The sequence below is a fragment of the Lepisosteus platostomus genome, chromosome 4, assembly GCF_059453375.1.
Source record: "Lepisosteus platostomus isolate fLepPlt1 chromosome 4, fLepPlt1.hap1, whole genome shotgun sequence".
NCBI classification, from domain to species: Eukaryota; Metazoa; Chordata; class Actinopteri; order Semionotiformes; family Lepisosteidae; genus Lepisosteus; species Lepisosteus platostomus.
This window is the reverse complement of record NC_142614.1, coordinates 5507111-5534918: the sequence shown is the minus strand read 5'-3', so window position 1 is coordinate 5534918 and position 27808 is coordinate 5507111. Positions and strand designations below refer to the sequence as shown.

General features: G+C 48.2%; 1 protein-coding gene across 3 annotated transcripts; it reads left to right on the top strand.

The window, feature by feature from the left end:
- Positions 1-1336: 1336 nt before the first annotated feature.
- On the top strand, positions 1337-26065 carry hif1al (hypoxia inducible factor 1 subunit alpha, like). 3 transcript variants are annotated; one of them, XM_088627743.1, is made up of 16 exons: positions 1337-1483; positions 11820-12010; positions 12761-12921; positions 13143-13227; positions 13563-13678; positions 14623-14680; positions 14714-14837; positions 16997-17103; positions 17632-17779; positions 18693-18883; positions 19715-19872; positions 20170-20265; positions 20751-20887; positions 21469-21562; positions 21857-21974; positions 22617-26065. In XM_088627743.1, the coding sequence occupies exons 1-16, from the start codon at positions 1458-1460 to the stop codon at positions 22697-22699; spliced, it is 1893 nt and encodes a 630-aa protein (XP_088483869.1). In that variant the 5' UTR covers positions 1337-1457; the 3' UTR covers positions 22700-26065. The 3 variants fall into 3 exon arrangements, with proteins under 3 accessions (XP_088483869.1, XP_088483866.1, XP_088483867.1); XM_088627740.1 differs by having other exon boundaries at positions 14623-14837; XM_088627741.1 differs by lacking the exon at positions 1337-1483 and adding an exon at positions 9615-10111 and having other exon boundaries at positions 14623-14837.
- The last annotated feature ends 1743 nt before the right edge of the window (positions 26066-27808 follow it).

Sequence of the window (27808 nt, the reverse complement as noted above, 5' to 3'; positions counted from 1 at the left end):
CATGTTCGTTAGGCGGTATATAATTGAGCAGTAAATGACTAGTAAATGTACCAAATATCCACTTGAATACTGAAGAGCTGAAACACTCTTGCCCTGTTGTACACACACCTAGTCTATCACACCAGATCTATACAAACACACTCTATACACTAAGCTCTAACACTGGGACGTGTGCATGTATGCACACACACACTCTGTCCAAAACTACACACACCACAGGAGATCTGGTTTCACTCTTGACTAGTAATATACAGCTGAGCTGAAGGGTGACCACCTGCATCTCAGTGGACTCCAACTGCACAACGGTCAGTGTAGTGTGAAGGAATTCATCCCCATGCGATTCCATGCTCCTAGAACACCTGTGGGCAGACCTTGGATGGCAAGCTTCAAGACGTGGGGAAACTGTAAGGTGTGGAGTTGGTGACTCAGTACAATTGCACCTTTGAGGGCCATGCTCCTAAAACTTGAAGTGAAGTCAGATTAAGACCCAAATAAAAATGATGACTCATCTTATGAAGTGGAAGAATGTGCACATCCAGCTCCTTGAACGTTAAGATCTCAGTGCATTATAAGCAAAGTGGGGATAAAAGAACAGTGGACATTCTGAAATCAAAAGCTTTCACTTTGGGGACCCTTATAAGGGACCATTTCATCTTATAAAGAAAGAGACATATTTTTTCCTTAGCTATTGAAACTAGCATAAGCACTTGTTCAGCTGTTTGACAGACTTTGTGCATAACGAGCTTTCACTAGGAATAACCTCACCCGAGAAGAAAGTGTCCTGAAAGACTTATGGAGTGTTTAGTGAAAACCTGGCTTGTCCCGCTTGGCTGAGGGCTGACCACCTCAGACCCTCCCGCAGAGTGAGGAGTGAGGAGTGAGGAGTGACCGAGGGGCAGCTGCAGGGGTGGAGGGGGATGCGGGCTCTTCATTAGAAAGGCAGTAGTGCGGAGGACTTGCATTAAGAGCGTGTTTTCTTGGCACACAAACGTGTACATTTGATATTCGGTGTCACGGCAAATACATCTATGAAAATGATATGTATTTGTGATGCCTGCTTGTGAATACAAACACAAATGTCGACTATATGAAGCCAGTTGTGTGACTTAAACTCTAGTTAAGTCGTGCTTTAGTTATATTTCACTTTACAAGCCCCCAAAAATGTAAAACCTGTAGTTACAACTATAAGAAACAAAACAGCTCACATACAGTACATTCTGTCTGCTGCTGAAGCCGCTGTTTTCCATCGATTCCGCTAGGGAGCATCAGAGAGCACACTTGAAACTCGAGCCCCGGGGCGTCGGGGAGAATCGGGGGCGTGGTTATGCAAATCAGGGCGGTGACGTTCGCCTGCAGGGTGGAGCGCATCTGTGCTTAGTGCGCAGGCGCAAGCTTGTAAACAATAATAACCGGATCGCAGAAAAGAACAAAGTGTACTACTGCACGTTCCACTGGCGATGGAGACGGAATCGGAAGGCACGAGGTAAGGTTTATTCTGTTTTGATGCATGAGACTTTGTTTTGGATTGCCTTGCCGAAAATCAGTTTAATTGCACGGCTGCAAGGGTCTGTTTTCTTGAAACGTGCCTGTAAATATGTCATTTTTATATGCAGTTCAGCCAGCTGCAGCAGATCGTTGAATGGGAATCAACTCCAATTTTCGGAACTCCGTGCAGGGGATACAAGGGTTTTGTTGGAATTTTTTTTTTAAATATATGTTTTGCAGATGTCAGACTGGGAGTTTAAGAAAAGAGCGTCGGACCGCGATGTGTTCCTCATTGTAAATGTCAAGTGTAGGCCCAGCGCTGCGCTGTGCCGTGCCGTAGTGAGGCTCGCATGAATTTCAATCTGCTGTGGACCTCTCTCTCGTTCATGAGATGTTAGAGTATGTGGGGCAACCTACACAAATGCGTAAATTGTGATACATGAAAAGACCAGAGAGTCACTCCTAATGAATGATCATTAAAGGCGCTGAAGAGCTGTGTCCACTTTACAGGGGGGAACAGGCGGGTCTGCTTTAGGTATCAGCTAGATCGATTTTTTCCTAATTCACGGAGAACGCAGTCTTGGTGTGGAGTGCTTTCCGACATGAGAGAGAGCGTGGTAGTCCGGCGGAAACACTGGGTCACTGGGTTTCCGACGTGGCCGGGAGCGCGCAGGCGCCGTGTCAGCGGCTGGACCGCGAGGACGCGCTGCTGGATGGTCAGCGTTGGGCCGTGTGCGTGCGTGCTGGTGCCTTAAGCCTCTCGCAGGGACTCTCTGTGCTTAGTGGACGTGCCCTGGGGAGAGGGGTCCGAGATACAGCGCATTGCAATCAGCAATAAATAACATCGAGGCAGAGCAATTTTGAAAATTGGTTTGGTTTTAATTTCGTTTCTTTGTTACTATAATAAACTGATTCCTTCTAATGGATGGATCATTAGTAATTAGGTTAAAAAACCGTTTGAAGTAGAAGAGCAGGGTCATAAGGAGGTGTACTTTCCTGAAGCAGCCAAAAGCTGCAAGGCTGGAATGGAGAGACTTTGCAGTCGGAAACAAACTGGGCCTGAGAAGAGACGGACAGAGCTCGTTTTAATTGTATGCAGTGCGCTTCTCCTTTTAATCAATGGGGTTAGCATGAGAGCTACAGTCTATAAAGTCTCCAGCATGCACTGTTGTGTTTCACACAGGGACTGCAGCCTGTTGTAACAGCTGGTTAGGTGGCAGTTCGGCTATAAACCAGATTTGTGGGGCTGAGTTCTAGCCAGGAGTTACACAGATTACACAGCCAGCACAGATTTTCACAGTCCAGTTCTCCATGTGTTCCACCATCCCCCATAATAATAAGAACATCACTTTATTGGCCATATACAATTTCTTGTATTGGGAATTTGTCTTTTCACAGACCCCAGCTTGCTCTCCATGAGACACACAGACAGGGAGAGAAGCTGGGGGTCAGAGCCCAGGGTCGGCCATTTATACGGCGCCCCCGGAGCAACTGGGGTGAAGGGCCTCGCTCAGGGGCCCAACAGAGTAGGATTCCTCTGCCGGCTGCAGGATTTGAACCAGCAACCTTCCAGCCACAGGCGCAGATCCTGAGGCACAGAGCCCCCGCTCCCCTCCGCCGTGCATGTACCCTAAAATCAGACCAAAGGCCATTTGATGTCACAGGAATCGGAATCAAAAGCTTATAAGCCCTCATAGCCAGCGCCGAGCGAGAAATGGGCCTGAAGACGGGCAAAATCCAACCTCGAAAACATCCGAGATCCCAAGTTAAAGACTGAAGCGTTAGGCGAGGCTGCCTGTTCCTCTTCGTCCCTCTGTGCTGTGCTTGGCCAGTGGTTACAGACTGAAAACTCGGTGGAAATGATTAGCGAGCTCGTGGCGTTGAGTCTGCGCGCCTTGTTAAGCAGATGAAAAGTCAACATCCGTGACCGTGAAAGAGTTTAACGCACATCATGCAGTACTGGAATTCCACAGACCTGCGTTTTAAGCAGCTGCAGTTCAGGTAAAGAGAAGCTGAGGGAAGAGATGGGGGGGGGAAACATCTCAAGTAGATGGTGGCTTTTGAGAGACCCTGTGTTAGAGTTACTTTGCAGGATGACCTCTGGATTTGACCTTTGGGCAAAACATTTCAACCGCGCCATTTCCCTTCGTCATCCGAACATCAAATTACAGTACAGAGAAACAGTAACCTCGCTGAAGGCCCAGGCTACGGGAACTGCCTAACTGGTGTGCCAGGAGAGAGAGTCGGCATGCGATTAATAACAGATGTCTCTGAGTTTGGACTCCGGGAGGTAGGGCCCTCTTTGGGGGACATCAGACTTTTTATTGAAACGTACATCGGCTGATCTGAAGACAAAGGCTTAGAGAAGTGCCAGCAAAAAGCTGATCAGCGTGTGACTGAAGTTCCTGGAGAATTTAGGTGCCAGTTGGTTTATTATAAATTTGAGACCGACGTAGATGAAGATTGAATGAAATGCATGGGTACAAGGTGCCTGCAGAGTCTGGCGGTCACATCTGCAGTCTGTTGTGCTCTGCAGTCTCTGCCGCACTGTCATTCACATGCCCAAGGACAGGTAAAAGCTGGGTGAAAGGTGACGGAGAAGTTCTCCATGAGTAGAAGACCATCTTGTTTGTGGCGCTGAAAGTCGGTAGTAACGAAAATCCAGGACTGTTTTTCTCCAGAAAGCTCCCTGACACCAAATCACAGAGTCTGCAATGCTAGTCATACGTGTGTCCACAACAGTAAAGGGGCAGATGGAAGAGAGTATAAGGCCATTTCTGCAGTGTAACTGCTCGGCAGAGGAAAACAGAACGTTTATCGCAATTAAATAAAGAACCGCATAAAATGTACAATTCAGCAACACCCACTGGAGTGGCTGTAGTGAACTCTTGCCCCTGCTGTGAGCGGTACACGTTGTACCGAAGTAAATCATTCCTGAGTTAACTCCCCCCTCCTGGATCTGATGGCTGCCAACAGTTGGCAGGTCTGGAGTGCTGAGGAAGTCCAAGTGCTGTCCCAAAGCACTGTGGGTCGGTAGCTCTCTCCCGATTGCACCGGGAACTGGCCTTTTGGCTAGTATTAGCTCTGCCAGTTTAAGGGACAGCAAGGTTTGGACTTGGAAGATAAGAATGGAGAAGTGTAATCCCAGAGGAGGTTGTTTTGTGTGTGTGTGTCTTTAACGTGTAGTGCCGGGGCTAAAATGCCCACTCTGGATATTCTTAGCTCTCGGTCTATCCTCTGACCCATGTCCAGCTGTCTGGAGCGATAACTGTCATGACAAGATTACAGGTTTCAAGGGCAAACAAGGAGGGGACAAAAACACCTTGACCTCTGCGTCAGGAAGAGGGAACTCAGCTGGCTGACTTGCAGCACCTTGCGCCTCCCATCCCCGCAGGTCCAAGCCAGGCAGAGGCTGCCCGAGTTGAGTCCCGTCTTAACCCGCATTCAGGAACTTAGTAATCGAGTCCTGTCAGCTTGTTTAAGGGTGAACCAGATCCTGACACAGCAACGATATTGTATGAAAACGTCTGTTTGGTTAGGTAAGGGAGAAAAGCCAGACTTAGCCTGCCTTTTTAATATAATATAGCCTTCCTTATTAAATGAAATAGGAGAGGGGTAAAAAAAATAAACAGTTGGAACCCTTTGACTCTTTATTTTTCTCAATCTGGAATGCAGCCAGCCTGGGGTCTGCGTGCCTCACGGCTTTAATGAATGAAATGTCTGTGGAGCTGCACACGTAGCTGGTTGCCGGCTTGTGACCGGGACTCCTGGAGGCAGGGACGCTACTGTACTTGCGCGAGAGTGAGCGCGCGTGCTCGCCCTGTTCTGGAGTCTGTCTCGGCAGTTGTTGCTGCAGCTACTTGAGAACATTCTGTTCTGTTCTCTGGGCTGCAGTGGCCCTGCAGTCTGTCTGGGAAGGCGGTCCTCGGGCGCGTATGTATTCAGCCTACAGGGCTGCTGCTTTTCCAAAACCAGACGCTTTGGGCTTAATTCTCAAGGTTACAACTTTGGTTAAAGCGCATTCTGTCCTTGTCGGTATGCTGACTTTAAAAAGGCCATATCTGCGCACGTGAGACAGATAAAAATGTCGTTTGGGGGCCCTTTAAAGCTCTCATTTAGAGCTTCTCAATTAAATTGGGGAAAAATTGACAAAAATGTGTCAAATCAGTTTGCACTCACGACAGATGGGAAAAGAACAAGTTCGCTTGAACCTGGACAGGATCGCTTGAGCTGGTTTAAGAAGTAAGCATTCAACCGAAATCTGATCCCAGGAGCTTTACATGTTTCTGCTGCAACAGTTATTTTCAACCTTCAGGAATTCCCTGGTCCTCTGAAAATGCCTGAGCACAGTGCCACTTTTTAAAATATTTTGTAGGTCTTTAAAATCATGTTAAAAGCCATATGCAGATTTGGATGGATTGGAGGTTGCATTCATGCCTTTGAAAATGTAAAGCATCAGGACACGTTGATATATATTACTTACATATTATATATAATATATTATTGTTACTCTCTATTACTTTAATTGCTGACATGCCGGACAATTTGGATTATGCATATAATTTGGCTTTTTTGTGTTCTTGTGTAAGGATGGAAGCTTAGACTTTTGTGTCTTTGAGCCTGTATTATGTGTGAGGGAAAACCACAAAAAAGACTTCCCGTCTCCTAACTCACTTTCTCTGTCCCGCTGGAGTGCCTTGGCTCCGTGCCTCAAACAGAGACATTAAAAGGAGAGAGGAAAGCAAGAGATTTCCCTTGTAACAGTCCGGCCAGTTAAGTCATTCTGCTCTCTGGGCTGTGGCCAGTGGGATGGCAGTAACGTGCGAGAGAGAAGAGCCCGTATCTTAGCACTGTGTGTGAAGGGAAGACGAACTCGGTGAACCCAGGCTGTTCCCCTCCTCTCCTCTCCTCTCTCTCCACGCTCACAGTCACGTTCGACCCCACTCCCACTCCCACTCTCTCTCTCTCTGTCACTAAAACTGGATCTCTGGTGGCCGGGCCTTTCTTTTCCGTGTGGCTCTATTGAATAAATAAATAAAGCTTTCCAGCACTAAGACAGGATGGACTCTTGCGTGTCGGGGTCAGAGAGAAGGGGAGGGCCAGGCTCCGGACTGCTCCCGGTTTAACAGCATTCCCACAAGGAATGCACTAAAAATAGGATAAATAGACTCCAAAAGCCTTGGTCTTGCATTCATGTTGTACTGCATCTCCTGTGTCCTATTCTAGTTTAAAGATGCTATCCTAAAGTAGCAAACCTTCTGTTTCAAGGAGGGGCATACCAATCAGGGAGAGGTCTCGTGGGCCAGGGGCTCTCAGGTCACGTTCAGACATGCAGTAGCACCTTTCTTTCATTTCTAGAGTTGCTACGCTCTCTTGTTCATCACAGACCATAACGCCCTGTACTTGTGGGCAAAAACGCACCGAAACCGTGAGGCTCAAACAAAAACCTCAAACTGCTGAGGAATCGTATCTCTGGTGAATTAACGCCAGCTCACTGGGAAAGAGCAGCACAGTCTGGTGAAAGCCCAAGACCCGAGGGATGGAACAACAGACTGAGGAGCGAACACAGGAGAAAGACCCCTCAAGAACAAAATTGCTCGTAATGGGCGATTTGGATTTTTTGGTGTCTTTTAAAATGCCACGTTCTTGCCATGTTATGTGTTTGTGTCTTGTGTAAGAGTCAGGGATAGGCCTGCGGTTTTTGTCTTTGGTTTGTCTGATCGAAGGATATACTTGAATGTTGCAACACAATTGACATGCCTTTTTCAGCCGGAGCTGGGGGGCAGTTGGTTTGGAGAGCTCTGGGCTATTGCCTTAAACCAAACCAGGGAGAGTTTTATTCATTATGAGGGCCAAACACCCCATTGATGTTTTCCCGGTCGTTCATCTCCTTTTATGCTTATCCTCCTATCATGGGCCTTGCTCTTGAAATACAACCCCCCCACAGGAAATGTTCAAAGGAAAATTTGCCATCTTTTAGCTTTACCTTATCTCATTACGTTTGAAGATGAAGTTGTTGTTTTTTGGGCCTCCGAGCAGACGAGCTCACAGTACGAGCACTTGAGATCCAGCCACCACAGGGGCGTGATTCTTTCAGAGACTGCTTTCCTGGGCCCGTCAGCGTGTTACGTGTATAAAAAGTCCTATTTAATTGGCTATGAAAAAAATAGCCAGACCAACAGACTATAATTTGGTAACCTTATTGCAACACAATTTTCGGTCACGCTGTTCAAATATAAAAAAGGGACATTTATTGTTTTTCTTCTTTCCTTCTCCATGTGGTTGCGCAAGAGGTATTTCCATCCTACATGTCTCATTGTGTTATTAAGGAGTTCAGTTTGTTTTTGTTGTTGCTCCTGTGCTGGCTTTTCCTTTCTATTTTTTGCAAAAGCACATTGAATCACTGCTTTCTGCCACTCGTGACTTGTAAGGAGTCGTAGGCCAGCCCAGTTAGCTCTTGCGCTACTCTGGAATGGCTCAGCACAGCTATTGCATTTCAGGTTGTTCTGGAAAATGTGCAGGCGTAGCCCTTGGGTTAAGGGTCATAGGCTCTAAGCATGCGGCTACCCCTCCCCCTTTCCCCCTGCCCCTCATTGACGTCACAGACTCGAGGTTGTTTTGGTAGGACATAGAACAATGAGGCCTTACCCAGCACTGCTCAAGAGGAGAGGGGGGAGTTTGTTTCCCTTTGTAGAAAGGGCACCTTTCATCTGGGACACCCCTCACAGTGCCCCAGGCCACTGCTTCTTCAGTGGGCTGCATTTAAATGAAAGATTAGTCTTCCCAAATTCCTATACCCATGTTGTTGGGAGGCTCCCAGAAATCTGGACTCCCTTATGTCCCGTCCCCCCCATCCCCATTTTATAATTCCCCTGTGTGCCTACTTGTACAGACCCTTACTTAAAATGAACAACTGTGACAAGCCGCCAAGCACAAACACAGTAACACCTGGGTAGCTGGCCTTGTGCACCAGGCTGATGTTTATACCACAAGCACAGAGATTGTTTGTGGGGGTGGGGGGGGATAAAACAATTTTTGCTGTGTTTGAAAACAGAAGAATGCTGCCATCCCCAGTCTGTCGGGGGCTGGTTCTTTATGCACCGGTTGAGATGATGTGCAGGGCTGCTTAAGTCAATGTATACCTTCAGACACAGCATTTCTGGACAATCATATCCCTTGGACACCCCACAGTCGAAGAAAGCAGTGCAGCAGGAAGCTGGCCTGCTCTTATGTCCTGCTGGAAGGGATAACAGGCATATATGGAGCTGATAAGGATGGCTGAGGCAGTGAATTAGGTCAGTTTGCCACTACACATAGTCACTGTAGTACTGCTGGAATGAGTCCTGTCTAGAAGGAGAACATCTGAAGTCAATGGTCAAGAGCACATTTTTTTGTTTTTCTTTCCGATCAACACAGATGTTTAAAGAAAAATCCATTTAATCCTTTATCTTTCTAGATAAATGAGTGGGGAACAGCTCTCCTTTATGACGAACCCCTGGAGAACACTCGGTTACAGCGGGGTATCTTCCAGGAGTAAACGTAAATGAAATATCTTTGCTCGAGGGTACAACGGTATCGCCCCTAGCTGGGGGTCTGAACCCCAGACCCAAACCCCTACTCGTCACGGCTGCCCAGTCCTCCTACTTCTCTGTAGCACAACTGCCTCTGTCCCCTTTCCAAGGTCCACACCTCGAAACGGTTGCATTTGCTTTTAAGGAAATGGGATGCAAATGTGTTGTTGCGGGGCAAGCGGGCTTTGGAGAAAAAGGCATGCAGCCTGTTTGCTATGGGTTTCTCCAGATGACCCTTCCCTCCTCAACCACTTGAACTCCCAGAGTTTGGGATCTGAAAGTTGCCAAGTCAGCCTCAAAATGTTGTTTTTCCAAACAGGTTAGCAAATTGCAGGAAAACAAATAAAACAGAAAAATGCGGCTTAAACAGTGTTTGTCCTTTACACATGTGTGGCAAGGAGAGAATTGCCTTAACTGAATGCGGCAGTTCTATCTCTTCACCGTTGTACTGTCCAGCCCTACTTTTCCATGATCCTGCAGTCGGTATATGGGATAATTGCCTGTTGTGTTCAGTGTCTTGAAGGCAAAAGGGCTTGATGGGAGAAAAGGAAAGAGGCTGGACATTCCCTTACAGTATTGGGTATTAAATGGGACCATACCAAGCGATTTGGGGGCTTGTGCATCTAAAAATTCTGGGCTCACTGCCATGAAAATGATCAGGTGTCTAAATGACAAGTTGCTTTTAACATGGAATCGCTGCCAAATTGCCCTTCGGGACTCTGTGCGGAGCTACAAATTCGCAAAGCTGGCAGCGCCGCCTGCAGGGGGTAGCGGGAGGCCTGTTTTCAAAGCTCAGCTCACCGTGGGGAGCTGCGAGTGTTTTAAAGTCAAAGAGAGGAATGAAGAAGGAGGAGGGTCAGATGTCCTCGGCTGCACAACAGACCCCTCCTCTGTCTCCGCTGCCTAGACCAGCTGGGGAGGGAGGGAGAGGAGGAGCAGGGCTCGGGGGCAATAAAGTTTGTGTGCACTCACACCGAACCAGGAGAGGATCAGGGAGGAAGGAAGACTGGGACTTCAGACCTTTTAGCACTTTTGAAACTGGGAAGCTGAACCATGTAAGAAATACAAGTGGGCAATATCTGGGTGTTCAGGGTACTGCTGTGTTAAAGTTCAGCTGTGTGGTTGTGGAAATGTGTAATACTGGAGTGCAAAACGTGAATCTGGAGGTGTTTTTTCCTCTCTGCTTAAGCTTAATGTGGGGGAAGGGAGAGAGAGAGAGCTTGAACAGGATAGGGGACAAACAACTGGGGCTTTATCTCTGAAGCCAAACTTTCTGGAGTAGTTTATCAAAGAGCAGGAGTCGGTATGGAGAAGGGGAGAGTGCAGTTTCTTTTGTCTTTGTGTTTGAAAATAGAAGTTGTCTTTTATTTATAAGGTTGGCATGTCAAAAAGCAGGCGATTACAGGTATATCGGACGTGCGATCTTTCTGTATCTAAACACTGTGGTGAGAATGTGAGTGTAATTTTAACTTGTTGTGAACAGAAGTAAATTTGAAATGCATCTGTGGTCTCTACAGAAATATGTTGAGGTCGTTAAATGATAATTGCGGTTCTTTGTTAAACTGTGGTGAAGCTGTTCCCTGTTATTTCTGGTATTATAAAAGTGTTTTTTTAGTTTTAAGGGAGAAATGCAATCCTTCATTTTTGTCCAGAGCAGCACTTGCATCGCACTGCCAGTTCACCCTGTTGTACAAGATTGTTCATTGACGTGCCCAGTGTAAATCTGATGTACAGATACACTAGTTGCCCTGGTGTGTGCAAGTAAAAATAGTGTCCATATTTAACACTTTTGATGATATGCACGCTGACACTTTGCCATTTTCCACAGTTGATTTTGTGTTGTGGCACGGTTATCAGAATGATTCCTAATGTAGCGTTAAAAGAAGTGCACGTCAGTGGGTTTTCTCCACGGTCTAGCGTGGGGACACCTCACAGAGACGCCTAGCTGTTTCGCCTGGACACGTGTTGCCTCTCTGAACTTCAAACCACCCCTTTTGGGGGGTGTTGCAAAACAGTGCATCTGACAGAAGCGTTAAGCGTTTTGCCCCTAACTTGGAAGGCGAAAAAAAAAAAAGACCTTTGTGACCAAAAACATTTTTATGCTTCATCATAAAAAAAAATCCAGAAATAGGGATGTTGGTTCAGCTGGGATGTTTTACTGTGAAGGGCTCCGGGTTTGCTCCCGACCGTGACGACAAGTCCTGTTCGAGGACTGGAATTAAAAACCTGTCGCTGCTGCTCTTGTTTGCATCTGTACCGGCTTCTAGAGTCTGGAGTGCGGAGCCTGAGGCTGCAACCTTGGAATATCGCTGTGGTTTTAAAGCCTTCGCTTGACAAGGAAACCCAACTTGCCGGCCTCCTTCTCTGCCCTGCTCCTGAAGGGCAGAGTTGTCAGCTGTGTGCCGCAGAGCGCCTGCTCCACTTCCACCTCCTGCCTGGGGTGAAAAGAAAGAGCACGCCTGTGTATGAGTAGTACAGGGACAAGTCAGAGGTTTATTCCGTGAAGGAAAGAGAAGAAAGAAAACGCGACGTTGTGGCCGTGGAGCCTTCTTCAGGCGTGAGCAGCTGAAGAAGCTTCTTCCTCGCACCCGAGAAGGCTCCACGGCCGAAACGTTGCGTTTTCTTTCTTCTCTGCTCAGCACAGGAATAAACCTCTGACTTGCTCCTCAGCAGCCTGCGCCTGCTGCTGCAGCTCACCGCCTGAACCATTAGCAGTACCCTGTGTACCCCGTTACCCTGTGGCTCCCCCCCTCCCCCCCGCAGGCCGAGCTCGGAGCTCCGGAAGGTGCGCTCGCGGGACGCGGCCCGTTCGCGGCGCAGCCAGGAGACGGAGGTGTTCTACCAGCTGGCGCACACCCTGCCCCTGCCCCGCCGCGTCACCTCGCACCTGGACAAGGCGGCCATCATGAGGATCACCCTCAGCTACATGCGCATGAGCCGGCTCTTCCAAGCAGGTAGGGGGCCGGCGCTCGGAGGTGGGCGCGCACAGGCGGATGAGGGCGCGCGGACGCGCCGGGCCCTGCCGAGGAGAGAATGAGCAGCCTTCTGTGTAGCACGGCGCCGGGCGCCAGGCAGAGCTCTATGCAGAAGCTGGACCATGTGAGCTTAGCAGGGCCTGACCCAGAGTCCTACACAGAAGGCTGATATTGGTATCACAGGAGTGAGTTTGGGGGGAAAAATAAACCATTCCTTTGTTCTTGAGCAGCTCTTTTTAATTTGCAAAGGAACAAGTAAAGGTTTATTCCTGTGCTGAAAAGAAAAGAAAAGTTTCGGCTGTGGAGCCTTTTTTTGGGTGTGACTCCGAAACGTTGTGTTTCTTTTCTTCTCTTTTCAGCTAAGGAATAAACCTATTACTTGTTCCTTTGCAGCCTACGCATGCTGACGCAGCTCCCTACTCGAGCTACTTCTTTTTAATCTGGTCTGTTGCTTATTCTTATTTAGGTGAGCTACAAGCGTGCACGTATAGACCACTCGCTTCCTAAATCCGTCACAACAGCAGTCGTTTAGGTCTGAAAGAGCAAAACAACGTAAGAGATCTGGCTCGGCAGTAAGCCACAGTTTTATGCACCTGTATGTGTTTAGAAAAGGGCCCTTTTCACAGTCTCCAGACCAGGATGCTGAATTCGTATTCGTTTCATTGAATGATTTTAGCCTCTGCTCGTGCGGTGTGGGGTTAATGGGCGCCTCTCTCCTGGACAATGCAGGCGGGTTGAAGACAGACCAGGGGGAGGAGGAGGAGGAGGAGGAGGAGGAGATGGATGGATACCTAACGCGAGCACTTGGGGGGTTCGTCATGGTGCTGGCCCCCGAGGGAGACATGGTCTACCTGTCGGAGAGCGTCAGCAAGCACATCGGGATCACACAGGTACGCAGGCTGCCCGGCCGGCTCTGGGCTCCGGGATCGCTTGTTGTGAGTGAGTGGGAACGGTGCCCGAGGTCATGCTGCGGACCAAGGGAAACATCCGTCTGTGCCGCCATGCAGCGCTTGCAGTCCGCGGGAAAAACCCCGCGTACCTAGAAAGCTCGAGCTGTACGTGTTGGCGATACTGTGTCTGTGAGCCTCACGTATTGCCGCTGGTGTTTCAGCTGGACTTGCTGGGGCAGAGCGTGTTTGACTTTGTCCATCCCTGCGACCAGGAGGAACTGCGGGATGCCCTAACGCCCAGAGCAGGTGAGAGGAGGGTGTCTGAACGCGGGAGACTCGTGTAGACTCCCATGCAGCAGGTCAATATCAGTATAGCACTTGGAGTGGTGGTCTGAAGACTGAACAGCACAGCTGTACTGAGATATAGTGTGTGGAAACCGGAGCTTTTACTTGCACATTTTCTCCCAATCCAGAATATATACAATTCCAAGGGCCTTACAGAGGAATGGTTATTATGCCTTAAAAAGCTATGGAACCCCCTGTATATGTGTTTACAAAGATACGTGTGTGGATATCTCCCTCTTATGTGGGTCTGTGCCTCTCTGCCTGGCTGTGCATTGCACGCCTGTGCTTGTGTTCAGGTTTCTCCAAGAAGCAGAATCAAGATGTGCCGACAGAGAGGAGCTTCTTCATTAGGATGAAGAGCACACTGACAAGCAGGGGCCGGACCGTCAACATCAAATCGGCCTCTTATAAGGTAACGCGTGACCTTGAGACACAACTTAAATTGTCCTGGAAGCTTATCACCCTTATTAGGGGATGAGAGGCCCTCAGTGTCACAGTAGAAAGTCTCTACTGTTCGTGTGACGTTCATTGTAGTCAAATTCAGTGAAGCCCATTGGAGAGTTGATCAGAGAAAATTACCAGTGCAGGTTAAATTGCTCACAGCCTGCACAGTACTGTAATCATATCCTGTGAATTTTAAACCACATTACTTTCAGCGTCAGATATTTGTAAGCAATCAGACACTATTTCCTCCCGCATTAGGGGCCTGCTGCACACGACAGGTTAGAGTGGTTTTTTTTAATTTCTCCAACAGCGCTCACAGGCACTGCTGCTCCACTACCCTGGCCTGAGAACTGGGACAGTGTGCAAAGCTGAGCATGTATTTTATATAAAAGGCACAAGTCCAACATCAGCAGCCTTTAGTAGTTGCAAAGTTAAATTCCAGATAAAGGTACTGGCAAATGGCCCTTCAGTGTTTACTGGTTTGTGGTGTGACATTGCTTCATGCAGCATAGTTTGGCTCTTGGAACATCTGCTAGAACACTGTGGGATTTGCTGTTTTTGCTATATTATCTTTAGTAGTTCCTGTTGTTCTTGCAATCTTCTCTGTTCAAAATGACTTTCAGCATCAGATATTCGTAAGCACTCAGTCACTGTTTCCTCCTTTTTTGTCTTCTTTGCAGTGCTTTGCAGTGTATTGGTGTGCTTTTTTTCTAGATATATTCCAGAGCAGCAATGTCTTTTTCTTAAGATGTTAACCTATGGTGGACACAATAGTGTGCACAGGACTCTCAGTGAGGTCTTACTAGTGTGTCTGACGTCTGGTGGCATGAAATCGGGGGGTGTTCAGGGTGCAAGAGTATGTTTTATGCTCACACGGCGCCTCTCCATCCTCTCTCCGCCCTGTGCTCCCAGGTGCTGCACTGCACCGGCCACATTCACACCTACAAGAGCTCCGGGGCGCAGGAGCCCCCCGCCGACTGCCCTGCGCTGCCCCCCCAGCCCCTCACCTTCCTCACACTGCTGTGTGAGCCCATCCCACACCCCTCCAACGTGGAGTTCCCTCTGGACAGCAGCACTTTCCTCAGCCGGCACAGCCTGGACCTCAAGTTCACCCACTGCGACGGCAGGTCGGTCACTCTTAGCGTCCTGTCAGCTGGGCCTTGCGAATCCAGCGACCTGTAACAGGGTGCAGATACGCCTGTGGAACAGAACTCCTGTAACACGGGAGCTGGGTGTTTATCTCATTTGTAGCACAGAGAACTTTAAAAAATAAAGTCACAGCTTCACACTGCTAGTAAGTATCATATTTGTTCTGGATCGGTACTTTGTGTCTGTAGTTGAAAAGCTGTGGATCTGAAGAGAACAAAGCCACAGGCGTAAATAGACATTTCTTAACAAAGGCAACAGTAAAACATTTTAACCTCAGTCCGCTCTTCCTAGCGTTTGGATTACTTTGAGATCGCAAGTCAGTAACAATTGTGAATGTGTACTAAACACAGCATCTAACACTGTCTCGGGGATGTACTCGAAGCTAGCACACCACATGGTTGACAGATCATCCCTTCTTTGCCCTGCTGTTTGTACTGTTATCTGTACAGTATAAATTAAACTCCACCGTGAAAATATCCGGATTGTTTCATAAGAAAGCGTGATTGATTTAAATGTTATAAAATAATGATGAAAAAAGGCATAACTACTGTGGCTAAGAATGTTCCTTCCATCTACCCTTCTGAATTTGTCCCCATCACAAACTAAGAGCATGTAAAAAGTACAGAGTGTTTCCCCCTGTACCCCCAGGCTGCAGGAAGTCTGTTTCCCCTTTGCACTCATCACTTGGAGCACGAGTCTGGAGCTCGACACTCCAAAACAGCAGAAATCTGTGATGTTAAAGGAGCACTCTTCGGTTCTTTGGCCTGCTGCAATAGGAGCAGACTTGACCACCGAAGTGTGACGTGTGGTTTCAGCTCTGGCAGGCTGCCTAGCACATGGTCCCAGCCAGCTGAGTGATAAACACAGGGCAGTGAACATTCTGTACAGACGGGCCAGGTCTCCGGGGAGGGGAGGGGAGGAGCAATGAGCAATGCTTATTGTGAGTGCCGAGTCACAATGTGTTCTCGCCGTACAGAAAGAATGAGTTGTACTCCAATGAGATTAGCTGACACTGTACGGGCGGGCACCTCAGGCAGCAGTCCTGGGCGTGACGTGTTTTTATAGAATCAACAAGCGTGTGCTTAACTTGAGAAGGCTGGCTGTTACATAATAAGTCCTGAAAAAAACTTCTCAATAGCAGAGAACATTTCTGTTATCATTTTTCAGTGTCTTTTTTTTTTTCAGTAGGTCCTGTTATAGTAAACATTGACTAACAACCCCATCCCCCAGAAGACCAAAGTGAAATGACTCTGTATTATAGATATAAGTGATTGTCTGCGTCAGACCCTGCACCATGACAGAGAATTATACTGCTTGGTACTGTTGTGCCTGGATTTGCCCTGCTTTGTGCTTCACGTAACCTTCCTGCTGGTCTTTTCACCTTTCCAATTAGCTACTAAACTAAAAAATTGAATAAACGTCCGCGTTGAGAGAAATGAAAATTCATTGTAATTAGATTACACGTTCTCATTTCTAAAGCCCTCCTAGGCCCAGTTGCTTACCACTGTCCTTTGGTGTTGTGATCTGATTTCAGACCGACTACTATATTTTACTTGACTTTGTTCCCTTAAAGAAATAAAAGTCAGTTTGGCTGAGATGTCTCTGCCAGATTTTTCTTATATCATAATAATGTATATTTATATTTTCTCCCCGTGGTGGGGATTGTTAATGTCTACTGTCCTGCAGAGCAGTGTGACAGGCCTGTAATGTGAGACTTTCAGGTTACACCCCTCTCTTGTATTTCAAATTAAGAAACCCCTTGGCGTTTTTACCTGCTCCCTGTGGTTTAGCTCCTCGGTGTGCAGTACTATCACATTGTGCAGGATCCCTAACCATTTTAAAGGGCAAATAGCAAACCAGCATAATTTTGACACTGGTTGCATTAAAGACTGGAAGGGGGGCACATTTAGGTGCCCTGGCCTTGCGAGAATGTAGTCTCCCAAGTATTGGGACCGTATTTAGTAGTTGGGTTGATCTAGAACTCATTATCAGCTATTGTTTACCTTATTTTCCTTAGACAGGGTCAAATACCTCGGTATCCACTGAAAGCGAAACTTGCCACGTCATCTCTACAGCTGTGATCCCCGGACTCACTGACCCTTCCCTCTGGCTTATTCCCACTTTTCCTTGCCTGCAGGGTGACTGAGCTTGTGGGCTACAAGCCTGAGGATCTGATCGGTCGCTCTGCCTACGAGTATCACCACGCCCTGGACTCAGATCACCTGACCAAGAGCCTTCACACCTGTGAGTGTCGGAGGAGGCCGGTCGGGAGGGGGGCTGAATCTCTCTGAGGTTCAGTTGTGTTCTGGCTTGTTGCAGTGATCAGCATTCACACAGGCCTTATAGTGCTTTCAGGAGAAGGGGGCTCTATAAGCACGACGTGGAACGTTACCGGTACAGTACAGATAAAACTCCACCGTGTGGAGAGTCAAGAGTAACAGCAAGTAACACTGCACAGGGAAGCTATGTGCGGGGAAGCTAGTGTTCAAAACCGATTCTTTCCAGGAAAAGAGACTGCGCCTTTTCTGTTCTTATGGCTGTGACTTGTTTTTCTAGCTGTATTTTAGCGGAAGTCAGGAACAAAGTTACAAATGCATCCATTATACGATTATTATAGTGATCGATCTTTTCTTGGGGTGTGGGGTGTTAGTTGTCAGACTGCTGTTGTTTATCAGTTTAGTCTCATGATCTGTGGGGGATATACTGTAGAGGTTGGCCATGCTTTCCTCTCCACCACTGAAGTAACAGCGTCCAAACACTGTCTGCCTGCAGTGCTATCAAAGGGCCAGGTGACCACCAGTCACTACCGCTTCCTTGCCAAGAACGGGGGCTTTGTGTGGGCCGAGACCCAGGCCACCGTCATCTACAACGGCAAGACCTCCCAGCCGGAGGGAGTGGTATGCCTCAACTTCATCCTCAGGTACGGTCGTCCCAGCCCCATCTGTTTTTCTTCATTTCCCCCCTCCGCCACCCCCTCGACTTTGGCGGACGTCTTAATTTTATAAAACAACGTTTCCCCGTCGTCGTCCTTTATACCTCTCTTTTCCTTTGTTTACTTACTGCACGTTTTAATTTCCTTCCACTCCATTTGTCTTACACAACTCAGCCTTTACAGCGTTCTGTCTCTGGTGCCATTGAGATAAATCTCAAACGAGCCTCATATCTGTTTAAATTGATTTACTCTACCTAGCAATCTTTCCATGTTGAATTTGTACAGCAGCTTCGCTGACCCATGTCATTTGGGATAGCCCTGTATTATCCATGCATGACAGCTCCTTTAGCAACAATACAAAGAGTCAAAGATATATTCTTACACCCACCTGCAATTTTAAAGTTGGATCCCCCAGAATACAAGTAATAGCCGTTAAAGAGATTGATATATCCAGATGTTTGAGTGTTTTCTGCACTATAGCCGTCCAGAAGGACTTTATATGCTGGCATTCTCGGACGAGGTGAATTAATGATCCTTAAGCAATACTGCATTTGAGACACGGACCTGAATTTTAATCCTCTCTAATTTCTCCGAGGTACAGTAAAGTCTGTTTAAAATCTTAAACTAAAGTCATTTTTTATGTAGGGCTCTAAAGGGCTGATTAGCATTAAGCTTGACTGCACCCTAGTCAGATTTCATCTGGAGTAAGCGAAAGATCTGCCGTCCAACGAGAGGCACAGTTATCAAGAGAGCCGTCTGTCTGCATGAAGCTGTGGCCCCGCTGATCAATCTGTCTGCGTGCATGTGTCAGTTACACAGCGATCGGGGTCTCGCATCTCCACTCCGCGTGCAGGGAGACGCCGTGTTCTCACGCTGGCGCCCCCCCTCTTCTCTCCCCCAGTGGGGTGGAGCAGCCCGACGTGGTGTTCTCCGTGGAGCAGACGGAGCGCCTCCTGCAACCCAAGCCCGAGCCGGAGGACGAGGGGGTGGCCGCGGACACCAGCGCCTGCCTCTTCCTGAAGCTGAAGGAGAGCCCGGAGGAGCTGACCCAGCTGGCCCCCGCCTCTGGGGGCGCTGTCGTCCCCCTGTCAGGTGGGGCCCCCTCGCACACGGGCGCCCGGCACGGCTGCTCTTGGGTCGCTTCTTTCCAAATAATAGATCCCAAAGCAGGTTTATTCCCAAGCAGTTCCTGCAGCGGTTTGATTCGAAAAAGGCTGCCTACTTAATTATAATAATTAATAATAATTGCTTACACTTATATAGCGCTTTTCTGGACACTCCACCCAAAGCGCTTTACAGGTAATGGGGATCCCCTCCACCCACACCAGTGTGTACCCCCACCTGGATGATGTGACAGCAGCCATAGTGCACCAGTACACTCACCACACACCAGCTCTCAGTGGGAGGAGAGCAGAGTGATGAAGCCAGTTCAGAGAGGGGGATTATTAGGAGGCCATGATTGGTAAAGTCCAGTGGGAAATTTGTCCAGGACACCGGGGTAACACCCCTACTCTTTTCGAGAAACGCCCTGGGGTTTTTAATGACCACAGAGAGTCAGGACCTCGGTTTTACGTCTCATCCGAAGGACGGCGCCTTTTTACAGTATAGTGTCCTCGTCGCTATACTGGGGCATTAGGACCCACACAGACCCCAGGGTGAGCGCCCCCTGCTGGCCCCACTAACACCTCTTCCAGCAGCAGCCTCAGCTTTCCCAGGAGTCTCCCATCCAGGTACTGGGCAGGCTCACACCTGCTGAGCTCCAGTGGGCTCCAGCAGTGAGCTGCAGGGTGACAGAGCTGCTGGCTACTTGACCAATAACACACAAACGGGGAACGCAGCTACGGCTCAGACGTCGCCCAGACCTGCGTGCCCCGTGCACGGCGTGGCTGCTCTCACGGACTGTGGCGCCTCTCCCCCGTACAGAGCCGGGGGAGCTGAAGGACCTGTCGTTCTGCCGGCCCCCCAGCCCGCACGGCGTCCCCGAGTCCCCCCGGGACCTCTGCACCCCGGAGCTGCGGCAGCTGCTGTCTCCCATCTTCGACGGGCCCCCCTCCCGGGAGACCTGCTCCTCCCCCTCCTCGGTGAGTCGGGACGCTTCCCTGCCCCGAACGGCGGGCTTGCCGGGGGTCCGCTCTCGTTCGCAGAAGGAAACGGTGTTCGGTTCGGAGGCGGAGTTCTGCAGGAAGCAGGGGTTCGCTTCCGATTCTGTCAGGCGATCCCGACGGGAAGCTCTGCAAAGGATTCCCCCGAAATGGCAAATGACTTTCCGAAGCCGTTTACTGATGCAGTGATGTGTATATATATTGCTTTTTCTTTCCGTTGAATAATTAAAGAGAGATCAGTGGCTCAGCTCCTGCTCAACCCCCTTTGTGTTTCAGAGTTCTGGAGATGAGTCGCCGATGGACACGGACTCGGTGGAGAAGTTTTTTGCTGTCCGTAAGGACGATGACGCCAAACCCACCGCTGCCAAAGAGGTATGTGTGCAAAGCCGACATCCGAAGGTTGATGCAGGGTATTTTTTGGGGGGCAGTGGGTTGTAACTTTTAAAAAAAGCTGGGTGAAAAGCCCACGTCCTAAAACTTGCAGGGAGCGTGTTAGTGTCTTATGAGCCCAGTGGTGTGTGTGTTTCAGCACAGTGATGACCTGGGATGTGATGAGTGGCTTTGCAATATCACACGCCTCTCTTCCCCCTGAAGTCATGCTCTTCATTTTCAGTTCTTAACCTTGCAGAAATGCTGCAAAATTGAGACGCGAAGAGGAACGAACTTGTATTTGTCTTGCAACACTCCTGCCAATGTGGCCTTGAAGGTTTGGATGAGTTAAAAGAAGAAAGAACTGCCAGGGCCAAATCCAATTCTGATCTTTAGGATCAGCCTGGCAGAGAGAAGATGAGATTTCTAGTACCTAATAGTGTGTTTGTTTTGTTCATTCCCAGCACACTAATATTGTGTTTTCACAGGGGTATGAGGCCCTCGATCTGGACATGCTGGCCCCTTACATCTCCATGGATGACGACTTCCAGCTGACCTTCCTGGCCCAGCTCCCAGAGTCTGAGCCCCCCACCCTGGAGCCAGCTGCCCCTGGTGCCAGGAAACGGTAGTTTTTCACTCTCTTGAAACCGCACACAACCCGCCCCCCCCCCACTGGCCTCCCTGCACACAGCTGCTCCAGCAGGGCCGCGGCCGCACTCCTCAGGGTACATGTATATCACCTCATCTTGAAATGCTGCAACTCGCACGTGTGGCTCTTCGTTGACTTCCCCAAGGAGCTGCCTTTTAATGACTGGGGCCTGTCTGCTTCCTAGTTTGGAGATGCCCCAAAAAGCCGAACAGACACAAACGTGTTTTTGTGCCCGTGCATCACCCAGGGCAATGCCGAGGACAAAATGAGTTAACTACGGTATTTTGTGAGGTTCCACATGCTGTTCAGAATATCGCTGTCCAGTCCTAGCCAAATTTTGTTACTGAGCTGCAAAAGTACACAGCCTGGGACTTGGTTCCCATGCTCACAGTCGTCGTTTTACAGTACAGCAGATCACAATCCAGTAGATCCTTCACCAGCCTGGCCACATACAGCGTATATCTGCTGGGCATCCAGCCTGACCACACCTGCGATTCCCACAGAGTAAGCGGAGTATCTCTCTTTCTCATATCTTTCGTGCGGGTGTGCCCCCGCAGAACCTTGAAGATGGATGAAGACTTGCCTTTGAAGGAGTCGTCCCCAGACAAAAGGAAGAGACAGGAAGAGGTGCTCCTGCATGACGTCCTGCTGGTGAGAAGGGGCACTGCATGTGGGGCAGATTCAGACCAGTTAGTCGGGGGGCCCCCCAGGGACGTGAATGAACTAACGATTTTTCGTATATCCTTGTAATAAGTTGACTATTGTTTTTTATTCCTGTTTTATACTGCAGAAGCTATGTGTAGGCCGGTTAGGTAGGAAATGAACATGATAAAAATATATCAACGCATTTTTACTGCAAGGCAAAACATAAAGGATGGGAAAGTGTCTGCTGTCATTTGGACGAAGACGGTAGAGTAGCCTGACAGGTGCGTGTTGGCATTCCAGGGCTCTCTTGTGGACGGAGACAGCACTGACGAGCTGGAGCAGCTCAGGCTCGCCAAGAGCCTCCTGAATACCGATGACCCGCTAGTAGGAGGGGAGAGGGGGCTGTGCAACTCGGCAGGTACGGCAGAGCCGTGTTCACCGAGAGGGCTGGGTGCTCTCGGAGCTTGTTGGGAGCGCCGGCGCTTGAGACAGAAATGAGATGATGCAGCAGCTAGTCAAGCGCATAATCTGTCTTGGCAAGAACTTTGTCATCGGCCTCATTTAACTGAATCTTACATCTTTGTGCCAAATAACGCCAACAGATAACATACAGTAGCCTTGCCGATATCGCCATCAGAACGGTTCCCAGTATGTCTCATGTAGAGGATATGTGGGGGGTGGGAGTGATTTCAATGGAAGGGATGCAGTTCATCCTTTTTATCCTCTACAAAAGGCACTGAAAGTCTTTTTTGTTAAGAACATCTCACTGAAGAGTGAAATTGTACTACAAGAACCAGGGTGGTATTCTGACATATTAATGTTACACCAGAACTTTAAGATTAGTTACAGAGCCCTGTCACATCAAAGTAACCAGCCTTTATCATGGAGAGAATACGAGCACACCAACATCTGCCTCAAAGGGGCGCATGCACAGCTAATATGCAAGACACAGTATCCTCTCCTGTTGGCTCTGTGATAGATGTGGCACTGCCTGTTTTAATATGCTGGGGTTCGAAGTCTTATTCGCTCATCCTCTCTGTTTTCCCACGGCTCTTCACAGCCCTGATGAGCGACTTACTGTCCCGCCCGCCAGACCCTTTGACTCACGAACTGGAGGCGGGGCCCATTTCACCTCTGACCTGAACTGGCCACGCCGCCCCCCCCCTCCCTCCACACGACAGTCCAGCCAAGAGATTGGATGTCGCCTGGGCAGCCCATCCCACCCAACCCGCCCCGCCCCGACACCTCAGACAGCTCGACAAAGCGCTAACCCACCGGCCGGCCGTCGGCATCAGCGTTCAGTTTCTGCCCAGCAGCCCCGTGTTGTCCAGTTGTGTCCCCAGCAGATGGTTTACCCTCAGTGATGTCACGCTAAGACAGGACATCCACCTGCCAGAGCCCACGCTAGAGCTGAAAGGGGAGAATCCAGAGCACGGCGCCCCTTCGTCTCAGGATATTTGTCGAGGTGCACCGCTAAACAAAACAGGCGATACTGTACAGGCACTTCAGTCCTGTATTTTAAAATGCTGTCCAAAATCGAATGTATTCCTACTTTTATGCTGGTGCTACTTTTATGCTGGTGCTAACTGAATTGACCTCAGTCCAGTGTGGCTTACATCACCTAAGCCATACAATTTCTCTGCAAACCAGCATGCATGTGAACATTGCGCGAAAACCAGTCAGGAATCATGTGGTCGTCAAGTACAAAAGCCAGCACCTGGAGACATACCTCTCCGTTCTGAATGCATGTTTATATATGTGTGTGTATATGTAGCATACAGACGCATATATGTCACTAACAAAGCTGCTCATACAATAATCAGACTCCTATTAATATGACGCAGCAGCCACAAAATGATTTCAGCGCACGAGAGAAATCTGGAACAAATGCATTTTACACTTTCTAGGCAACATGCTTGGTGTCGGAAGACCTTTTGTGAATGCTGTAGCGTTTTGGCGTTGAGAACGTCACAGTGGGGCAGGTAGTCAGAGAGGGACTAGGTACTGTATGATCATCCTGAATGTTTCTTTTAGCGCTGTCACATTGAGCAGCCTTGTTAGTGACAAATAAATGTACTTAAGACCGGGGAAGGAGGTGACTCCGGGTGCTCTGCTTCCCGACCTCAGTGCTCCAGATCCCTCAGTGACCAGCATTGCTGCAATGAGAGATCTGCTCTCACTGTTCTTGAGCCTGAGTACGCAGACATTACTGCAGAGGCAGAGAACAAAAACCAGGTATCCAGTGGTTTTGAAAACCTGAGACCTGTTAACTTTATTTAGAGCTAGCATCTGAAAAAGAGCCAGGGTTTCACGCAATACAGCCACGATGAAAAACATGATGAAGACTCGGGCGTTGGAGCAGAGAAACAGATAAATGCAAGCCGATACTCCTCCCTGCGTTTTAAGATGGGCTGTCCTGGTTACTTAACGCACACAAACAAGTTGTATTTTAATCGAGGTTTGCCAAAAGCATGAACCGTTTTAAGGAAAACCCTCGCAAAGAAAAACAATATCAGTGGCATCTGTTTTTATAATGTTTTTTTAGATACTTTTTACTTGATATTTTTTGTTCTACTTGTGAAAATGTATACTCTGTGGTTCCATGTATATTGACAAGTGCATATTAAAAGCGACAGTGTGTGTGTGGCATAACAGGAGTGCAACACCAGTCTAAGCTACAGTTTATTTTTCAGATTTTTGTATTCAAAGAAACCAGTTGCAAGAGATAACACATTACACCTAGATTCCACAGGAAGAGATGTACATTGTACCATGGAGGGTTATGTGAAGCTTTGTGATTGTGAATAAGAAAAAAAAAACCTTATGCATTAAGCTTTTGAAATTTGGGGGTTGTTTCCACGAGTGGGGTCACATTACCTCTCAACTCAACAGGGGAAAGGCTCCCCAGATCGTTCATTTGAAGGCGAGCTGAAAACTGCAGCGCAAAGCTGAATGATCCACGCTTTGGCATGAAAACAGGAAGAGCATCACCACGCCCTTTGTTACTGCAGGAGGGGCAGTAACATGCTTGAGCTTTGCCATGTGGCAGAGGAAGCCATGTGCCCCAAAGTTCTCTAGGTCCCATGTGCAAACTGAGTGAAAGCTGGGAGTAGACCTGGCCCGACAGGGTTAGAGTATATTGCAGTCTTAATTACATCTTGGTGAGCCTGACTTATCTGGCTCACAGTTCAGTAGTAGGTTTGTCACACAGCTTATGTCTTCCAAGGAGAAGAGGTCAGGTCTTCAAGGTCAGCCTAGGGAAAATGCATGAATAGCACAACATCCTCCATGCGGGTGTGAAGATTTCTCACTGTTCTCCCAGGCAGTGTGGGAGGGGGGAGGGGGTAACACAGTGGGAAAGGAGGGTGGACAAAGGCAGTCGGGCTCCTGCTTCTCACGCCTCGGACACGTCTTTCTGGTCAAGCGTGGATCGCGGCTGCTTCCGCCAGCGACCGCAGCGGCTCTCCTATTGATACTGCTTCAGGTACCTAGATGACCGCGGTCATCGAGCTCGTTTAAGGGGGAAATCTAGTGAGGAGATCGTGAGCAGCTGTAGGCAGGTTCCGTTGTTGCACGGAGAGGGGAGGGATCCTTCGGTGTGCGATTGGAGTTAAAGGCTCGGCCCAGTCTCGCCCACGCCCGCCGCACTGGGGATCGCGTGCAGTGGGGGGGGGGGGGCGGGCGTGCCCTCTCAGAAACGTGCTCCCACCCCCAAGCCCAGCTCCTTAGGGTGCTGGTCTGGTGACCACGTCGCATAAAAGGGTACACAGCCGAGAAAAACAAAAACACTCTTCAAATTTAAAATGCCAAACTGCTAGCCAGAACAAACACAAGTACAAGGCCTTCCAAAAGCTTTTCTGGCTTGCGACCAGTGCTGTTGAGTTAACCATGAATCTCGCTCATGTGGCCCTTTACAAAAGAGCATTCCATTATGAACTCTAGAAGAGGGATGCTGGCTGCAAAACACAGCTTTCTGGTATTTTAATTCTTCTTGTTGATTTTTATTAGTCCAGTTCTGATGAAAAATGTAGTATTTTAAACATGGCTATGGTAAAAGAATGTTGTTGTTTTTTCCTTAACTTGTTCTGTCCAAGTCCGTTAGAGGAATGTTTTCCTTCCACGATGCAGTGGCCTTACCTCGGAGCCACACATTGGAGAATATTGACTGATTTTCTTGTTGATGTGAATTCAAAACTTCTTTGCTCCTCCAGATCGCTTTTACAAATTGTACTCTTTTACAATGCAAGGTTGAATCATCTTTTAATACCAATAAATGCTCCCAAAGCTATTGGGAGGGGCAGCGATCACCCCTCGGAAGAACAAAACTCACCCACCCAGAACGCACACTACAGAGAGGGACTGCGTTTTTTAAATCTCTCTCTCATTTAAGCAGATGATTTTCTGATGACTGTTGTATCCTTTAAAATGTGATTTCATTCCTTATAAATGATGTCATGTTGTTAAAAACTTGTGTTCTTTACCAGCTAGGAATAAAAACTTTTTTTTGCAGCTGTTGCCTCAATGTGTTGTTGTTTTTTTAATAATCATGTCGGGTGCAAGTTTCAGTTAAAGGATTGACAGCTCTCAGGACTGTGAGGGCGGGTCATTAAACAGCCCCTGATTCTGTTTGGGTAGGGGTGTGAATCCAGGTGCCCTGGCTGAATTCCACTCTGGGATACTGGCCTCTCTTACAGTCCCCCTGAATCCAGCTGGTGAGGTGATCCCTCTCTCCTCCACCTGACCTGCAGGTGCAGGACAGCTGCCCTGTGTCACCCAGGTGGGGCAGTTGTGCAGTGATGGACAGGTGTGTCTCCTCCTAGATGTTAAAGCTCTTTATGATTGCACTGGTAGCAGCAATATATAAATAGAAGTATAAACAGAATTGGGGAACTTTTTGAAAAATCTGCAGATGAAGGACTTAAGTACTGTATACAGATGTTTTCATCTACCAGATAATGCGGAGAAGCAGTAAAAAAAAAGGCAAACTTAAAATGTTTAAATCGTTAACATTTAAATAATAAGATACATTTATCACTACTGTACAACACAAGACCTCAGTTAAAATGACTGTGCATGGACACCACCTTACAAAAAAATATACAGTATATACTGCTGTTCCGAGAGCAATTCGCAGATTCACAAGCGCAAAGCCCTGTCGTACGCTCGTAGGCTAAATGAACTGAATACCTTTAAGAGGAAGTAGAGAAAATGATGACAAGGCTCCCCGATACAAGCGTTCAAATTCTTCAAAACGCACAGGGAACCCGGTCAACCCATCGGAACACGAGCCAGGAGACTCGGGCGGAAACGTCGGGAACGAGATTTTAGAAAGAAGAACAAGAGGCGCTTCTTTACGCACAAACATGCTGGACGTTTGCAAGAAGCTATAGAAGCACGTTGTCAAAGGCAATGGCATCGCCTCTTTCTAGTAACGGCTGGAGGAGATCCTATCCGATAGTAATTACCGTCAGGCTGACGAGCACGTTTGTAACTGCTTTAAAAAAAATCAAAATACAAGAGTGCCATCTACCGGCAGAGTGTGGAAAAACCACAAACTCTGGGGTGGCTTTACACGGGACAGTGGTACCAACATGCACGGGAACAAGTAATAGGTTTATTCCATGCTGGGAAAAAAAGAAGAAAGAGAACATCGGCCGTGGAGCCTTCTTCAGGTTGTTCTCGTCTTTTTTTCAGCATGGAATAAACCTCTTACTTGTTCCTTTGCAGCCTACGCAGCTCCCCACCTGAACTACTACAGCCAGCATGCACAGGCCCAGTTTAGATTAACGTTGTGAGAGCAGTGCTCTTTAGTTCAAAATTACAGCGACATGGACAAATTTAAAGGAATATCAACGTTTAGGACTGTCACGCAAAAACGATACAGCTGACTGTTTATCACAGAAAGCCTGTTTGCTTATGACAGGAAAAACAACTATAAAAAAAACGTACTGGGAAAAGAAAAAAGCGACGTACTGTACTGAAAAAACAGCGTTTAAATAAATTACTCTTTTGAACCAAATACCATCATACCCGCCCTTTAAACTAACCGCTTTCCACAAGAGGTGCTTGAACAACAGATACCGACTATTATACGCAATATCTTACCTCCACGTACACCAGACGTTGCCGAATATTTATATTAATTTCCTCTCTCGCAGGTGAAGACTGTGGAGACACGCGCCCCCGCCTGAGGAGACCGGAGTCACTCCGGTAGTATCACACGGACGGCCTCGTCCCTCAAAATCATCTTAA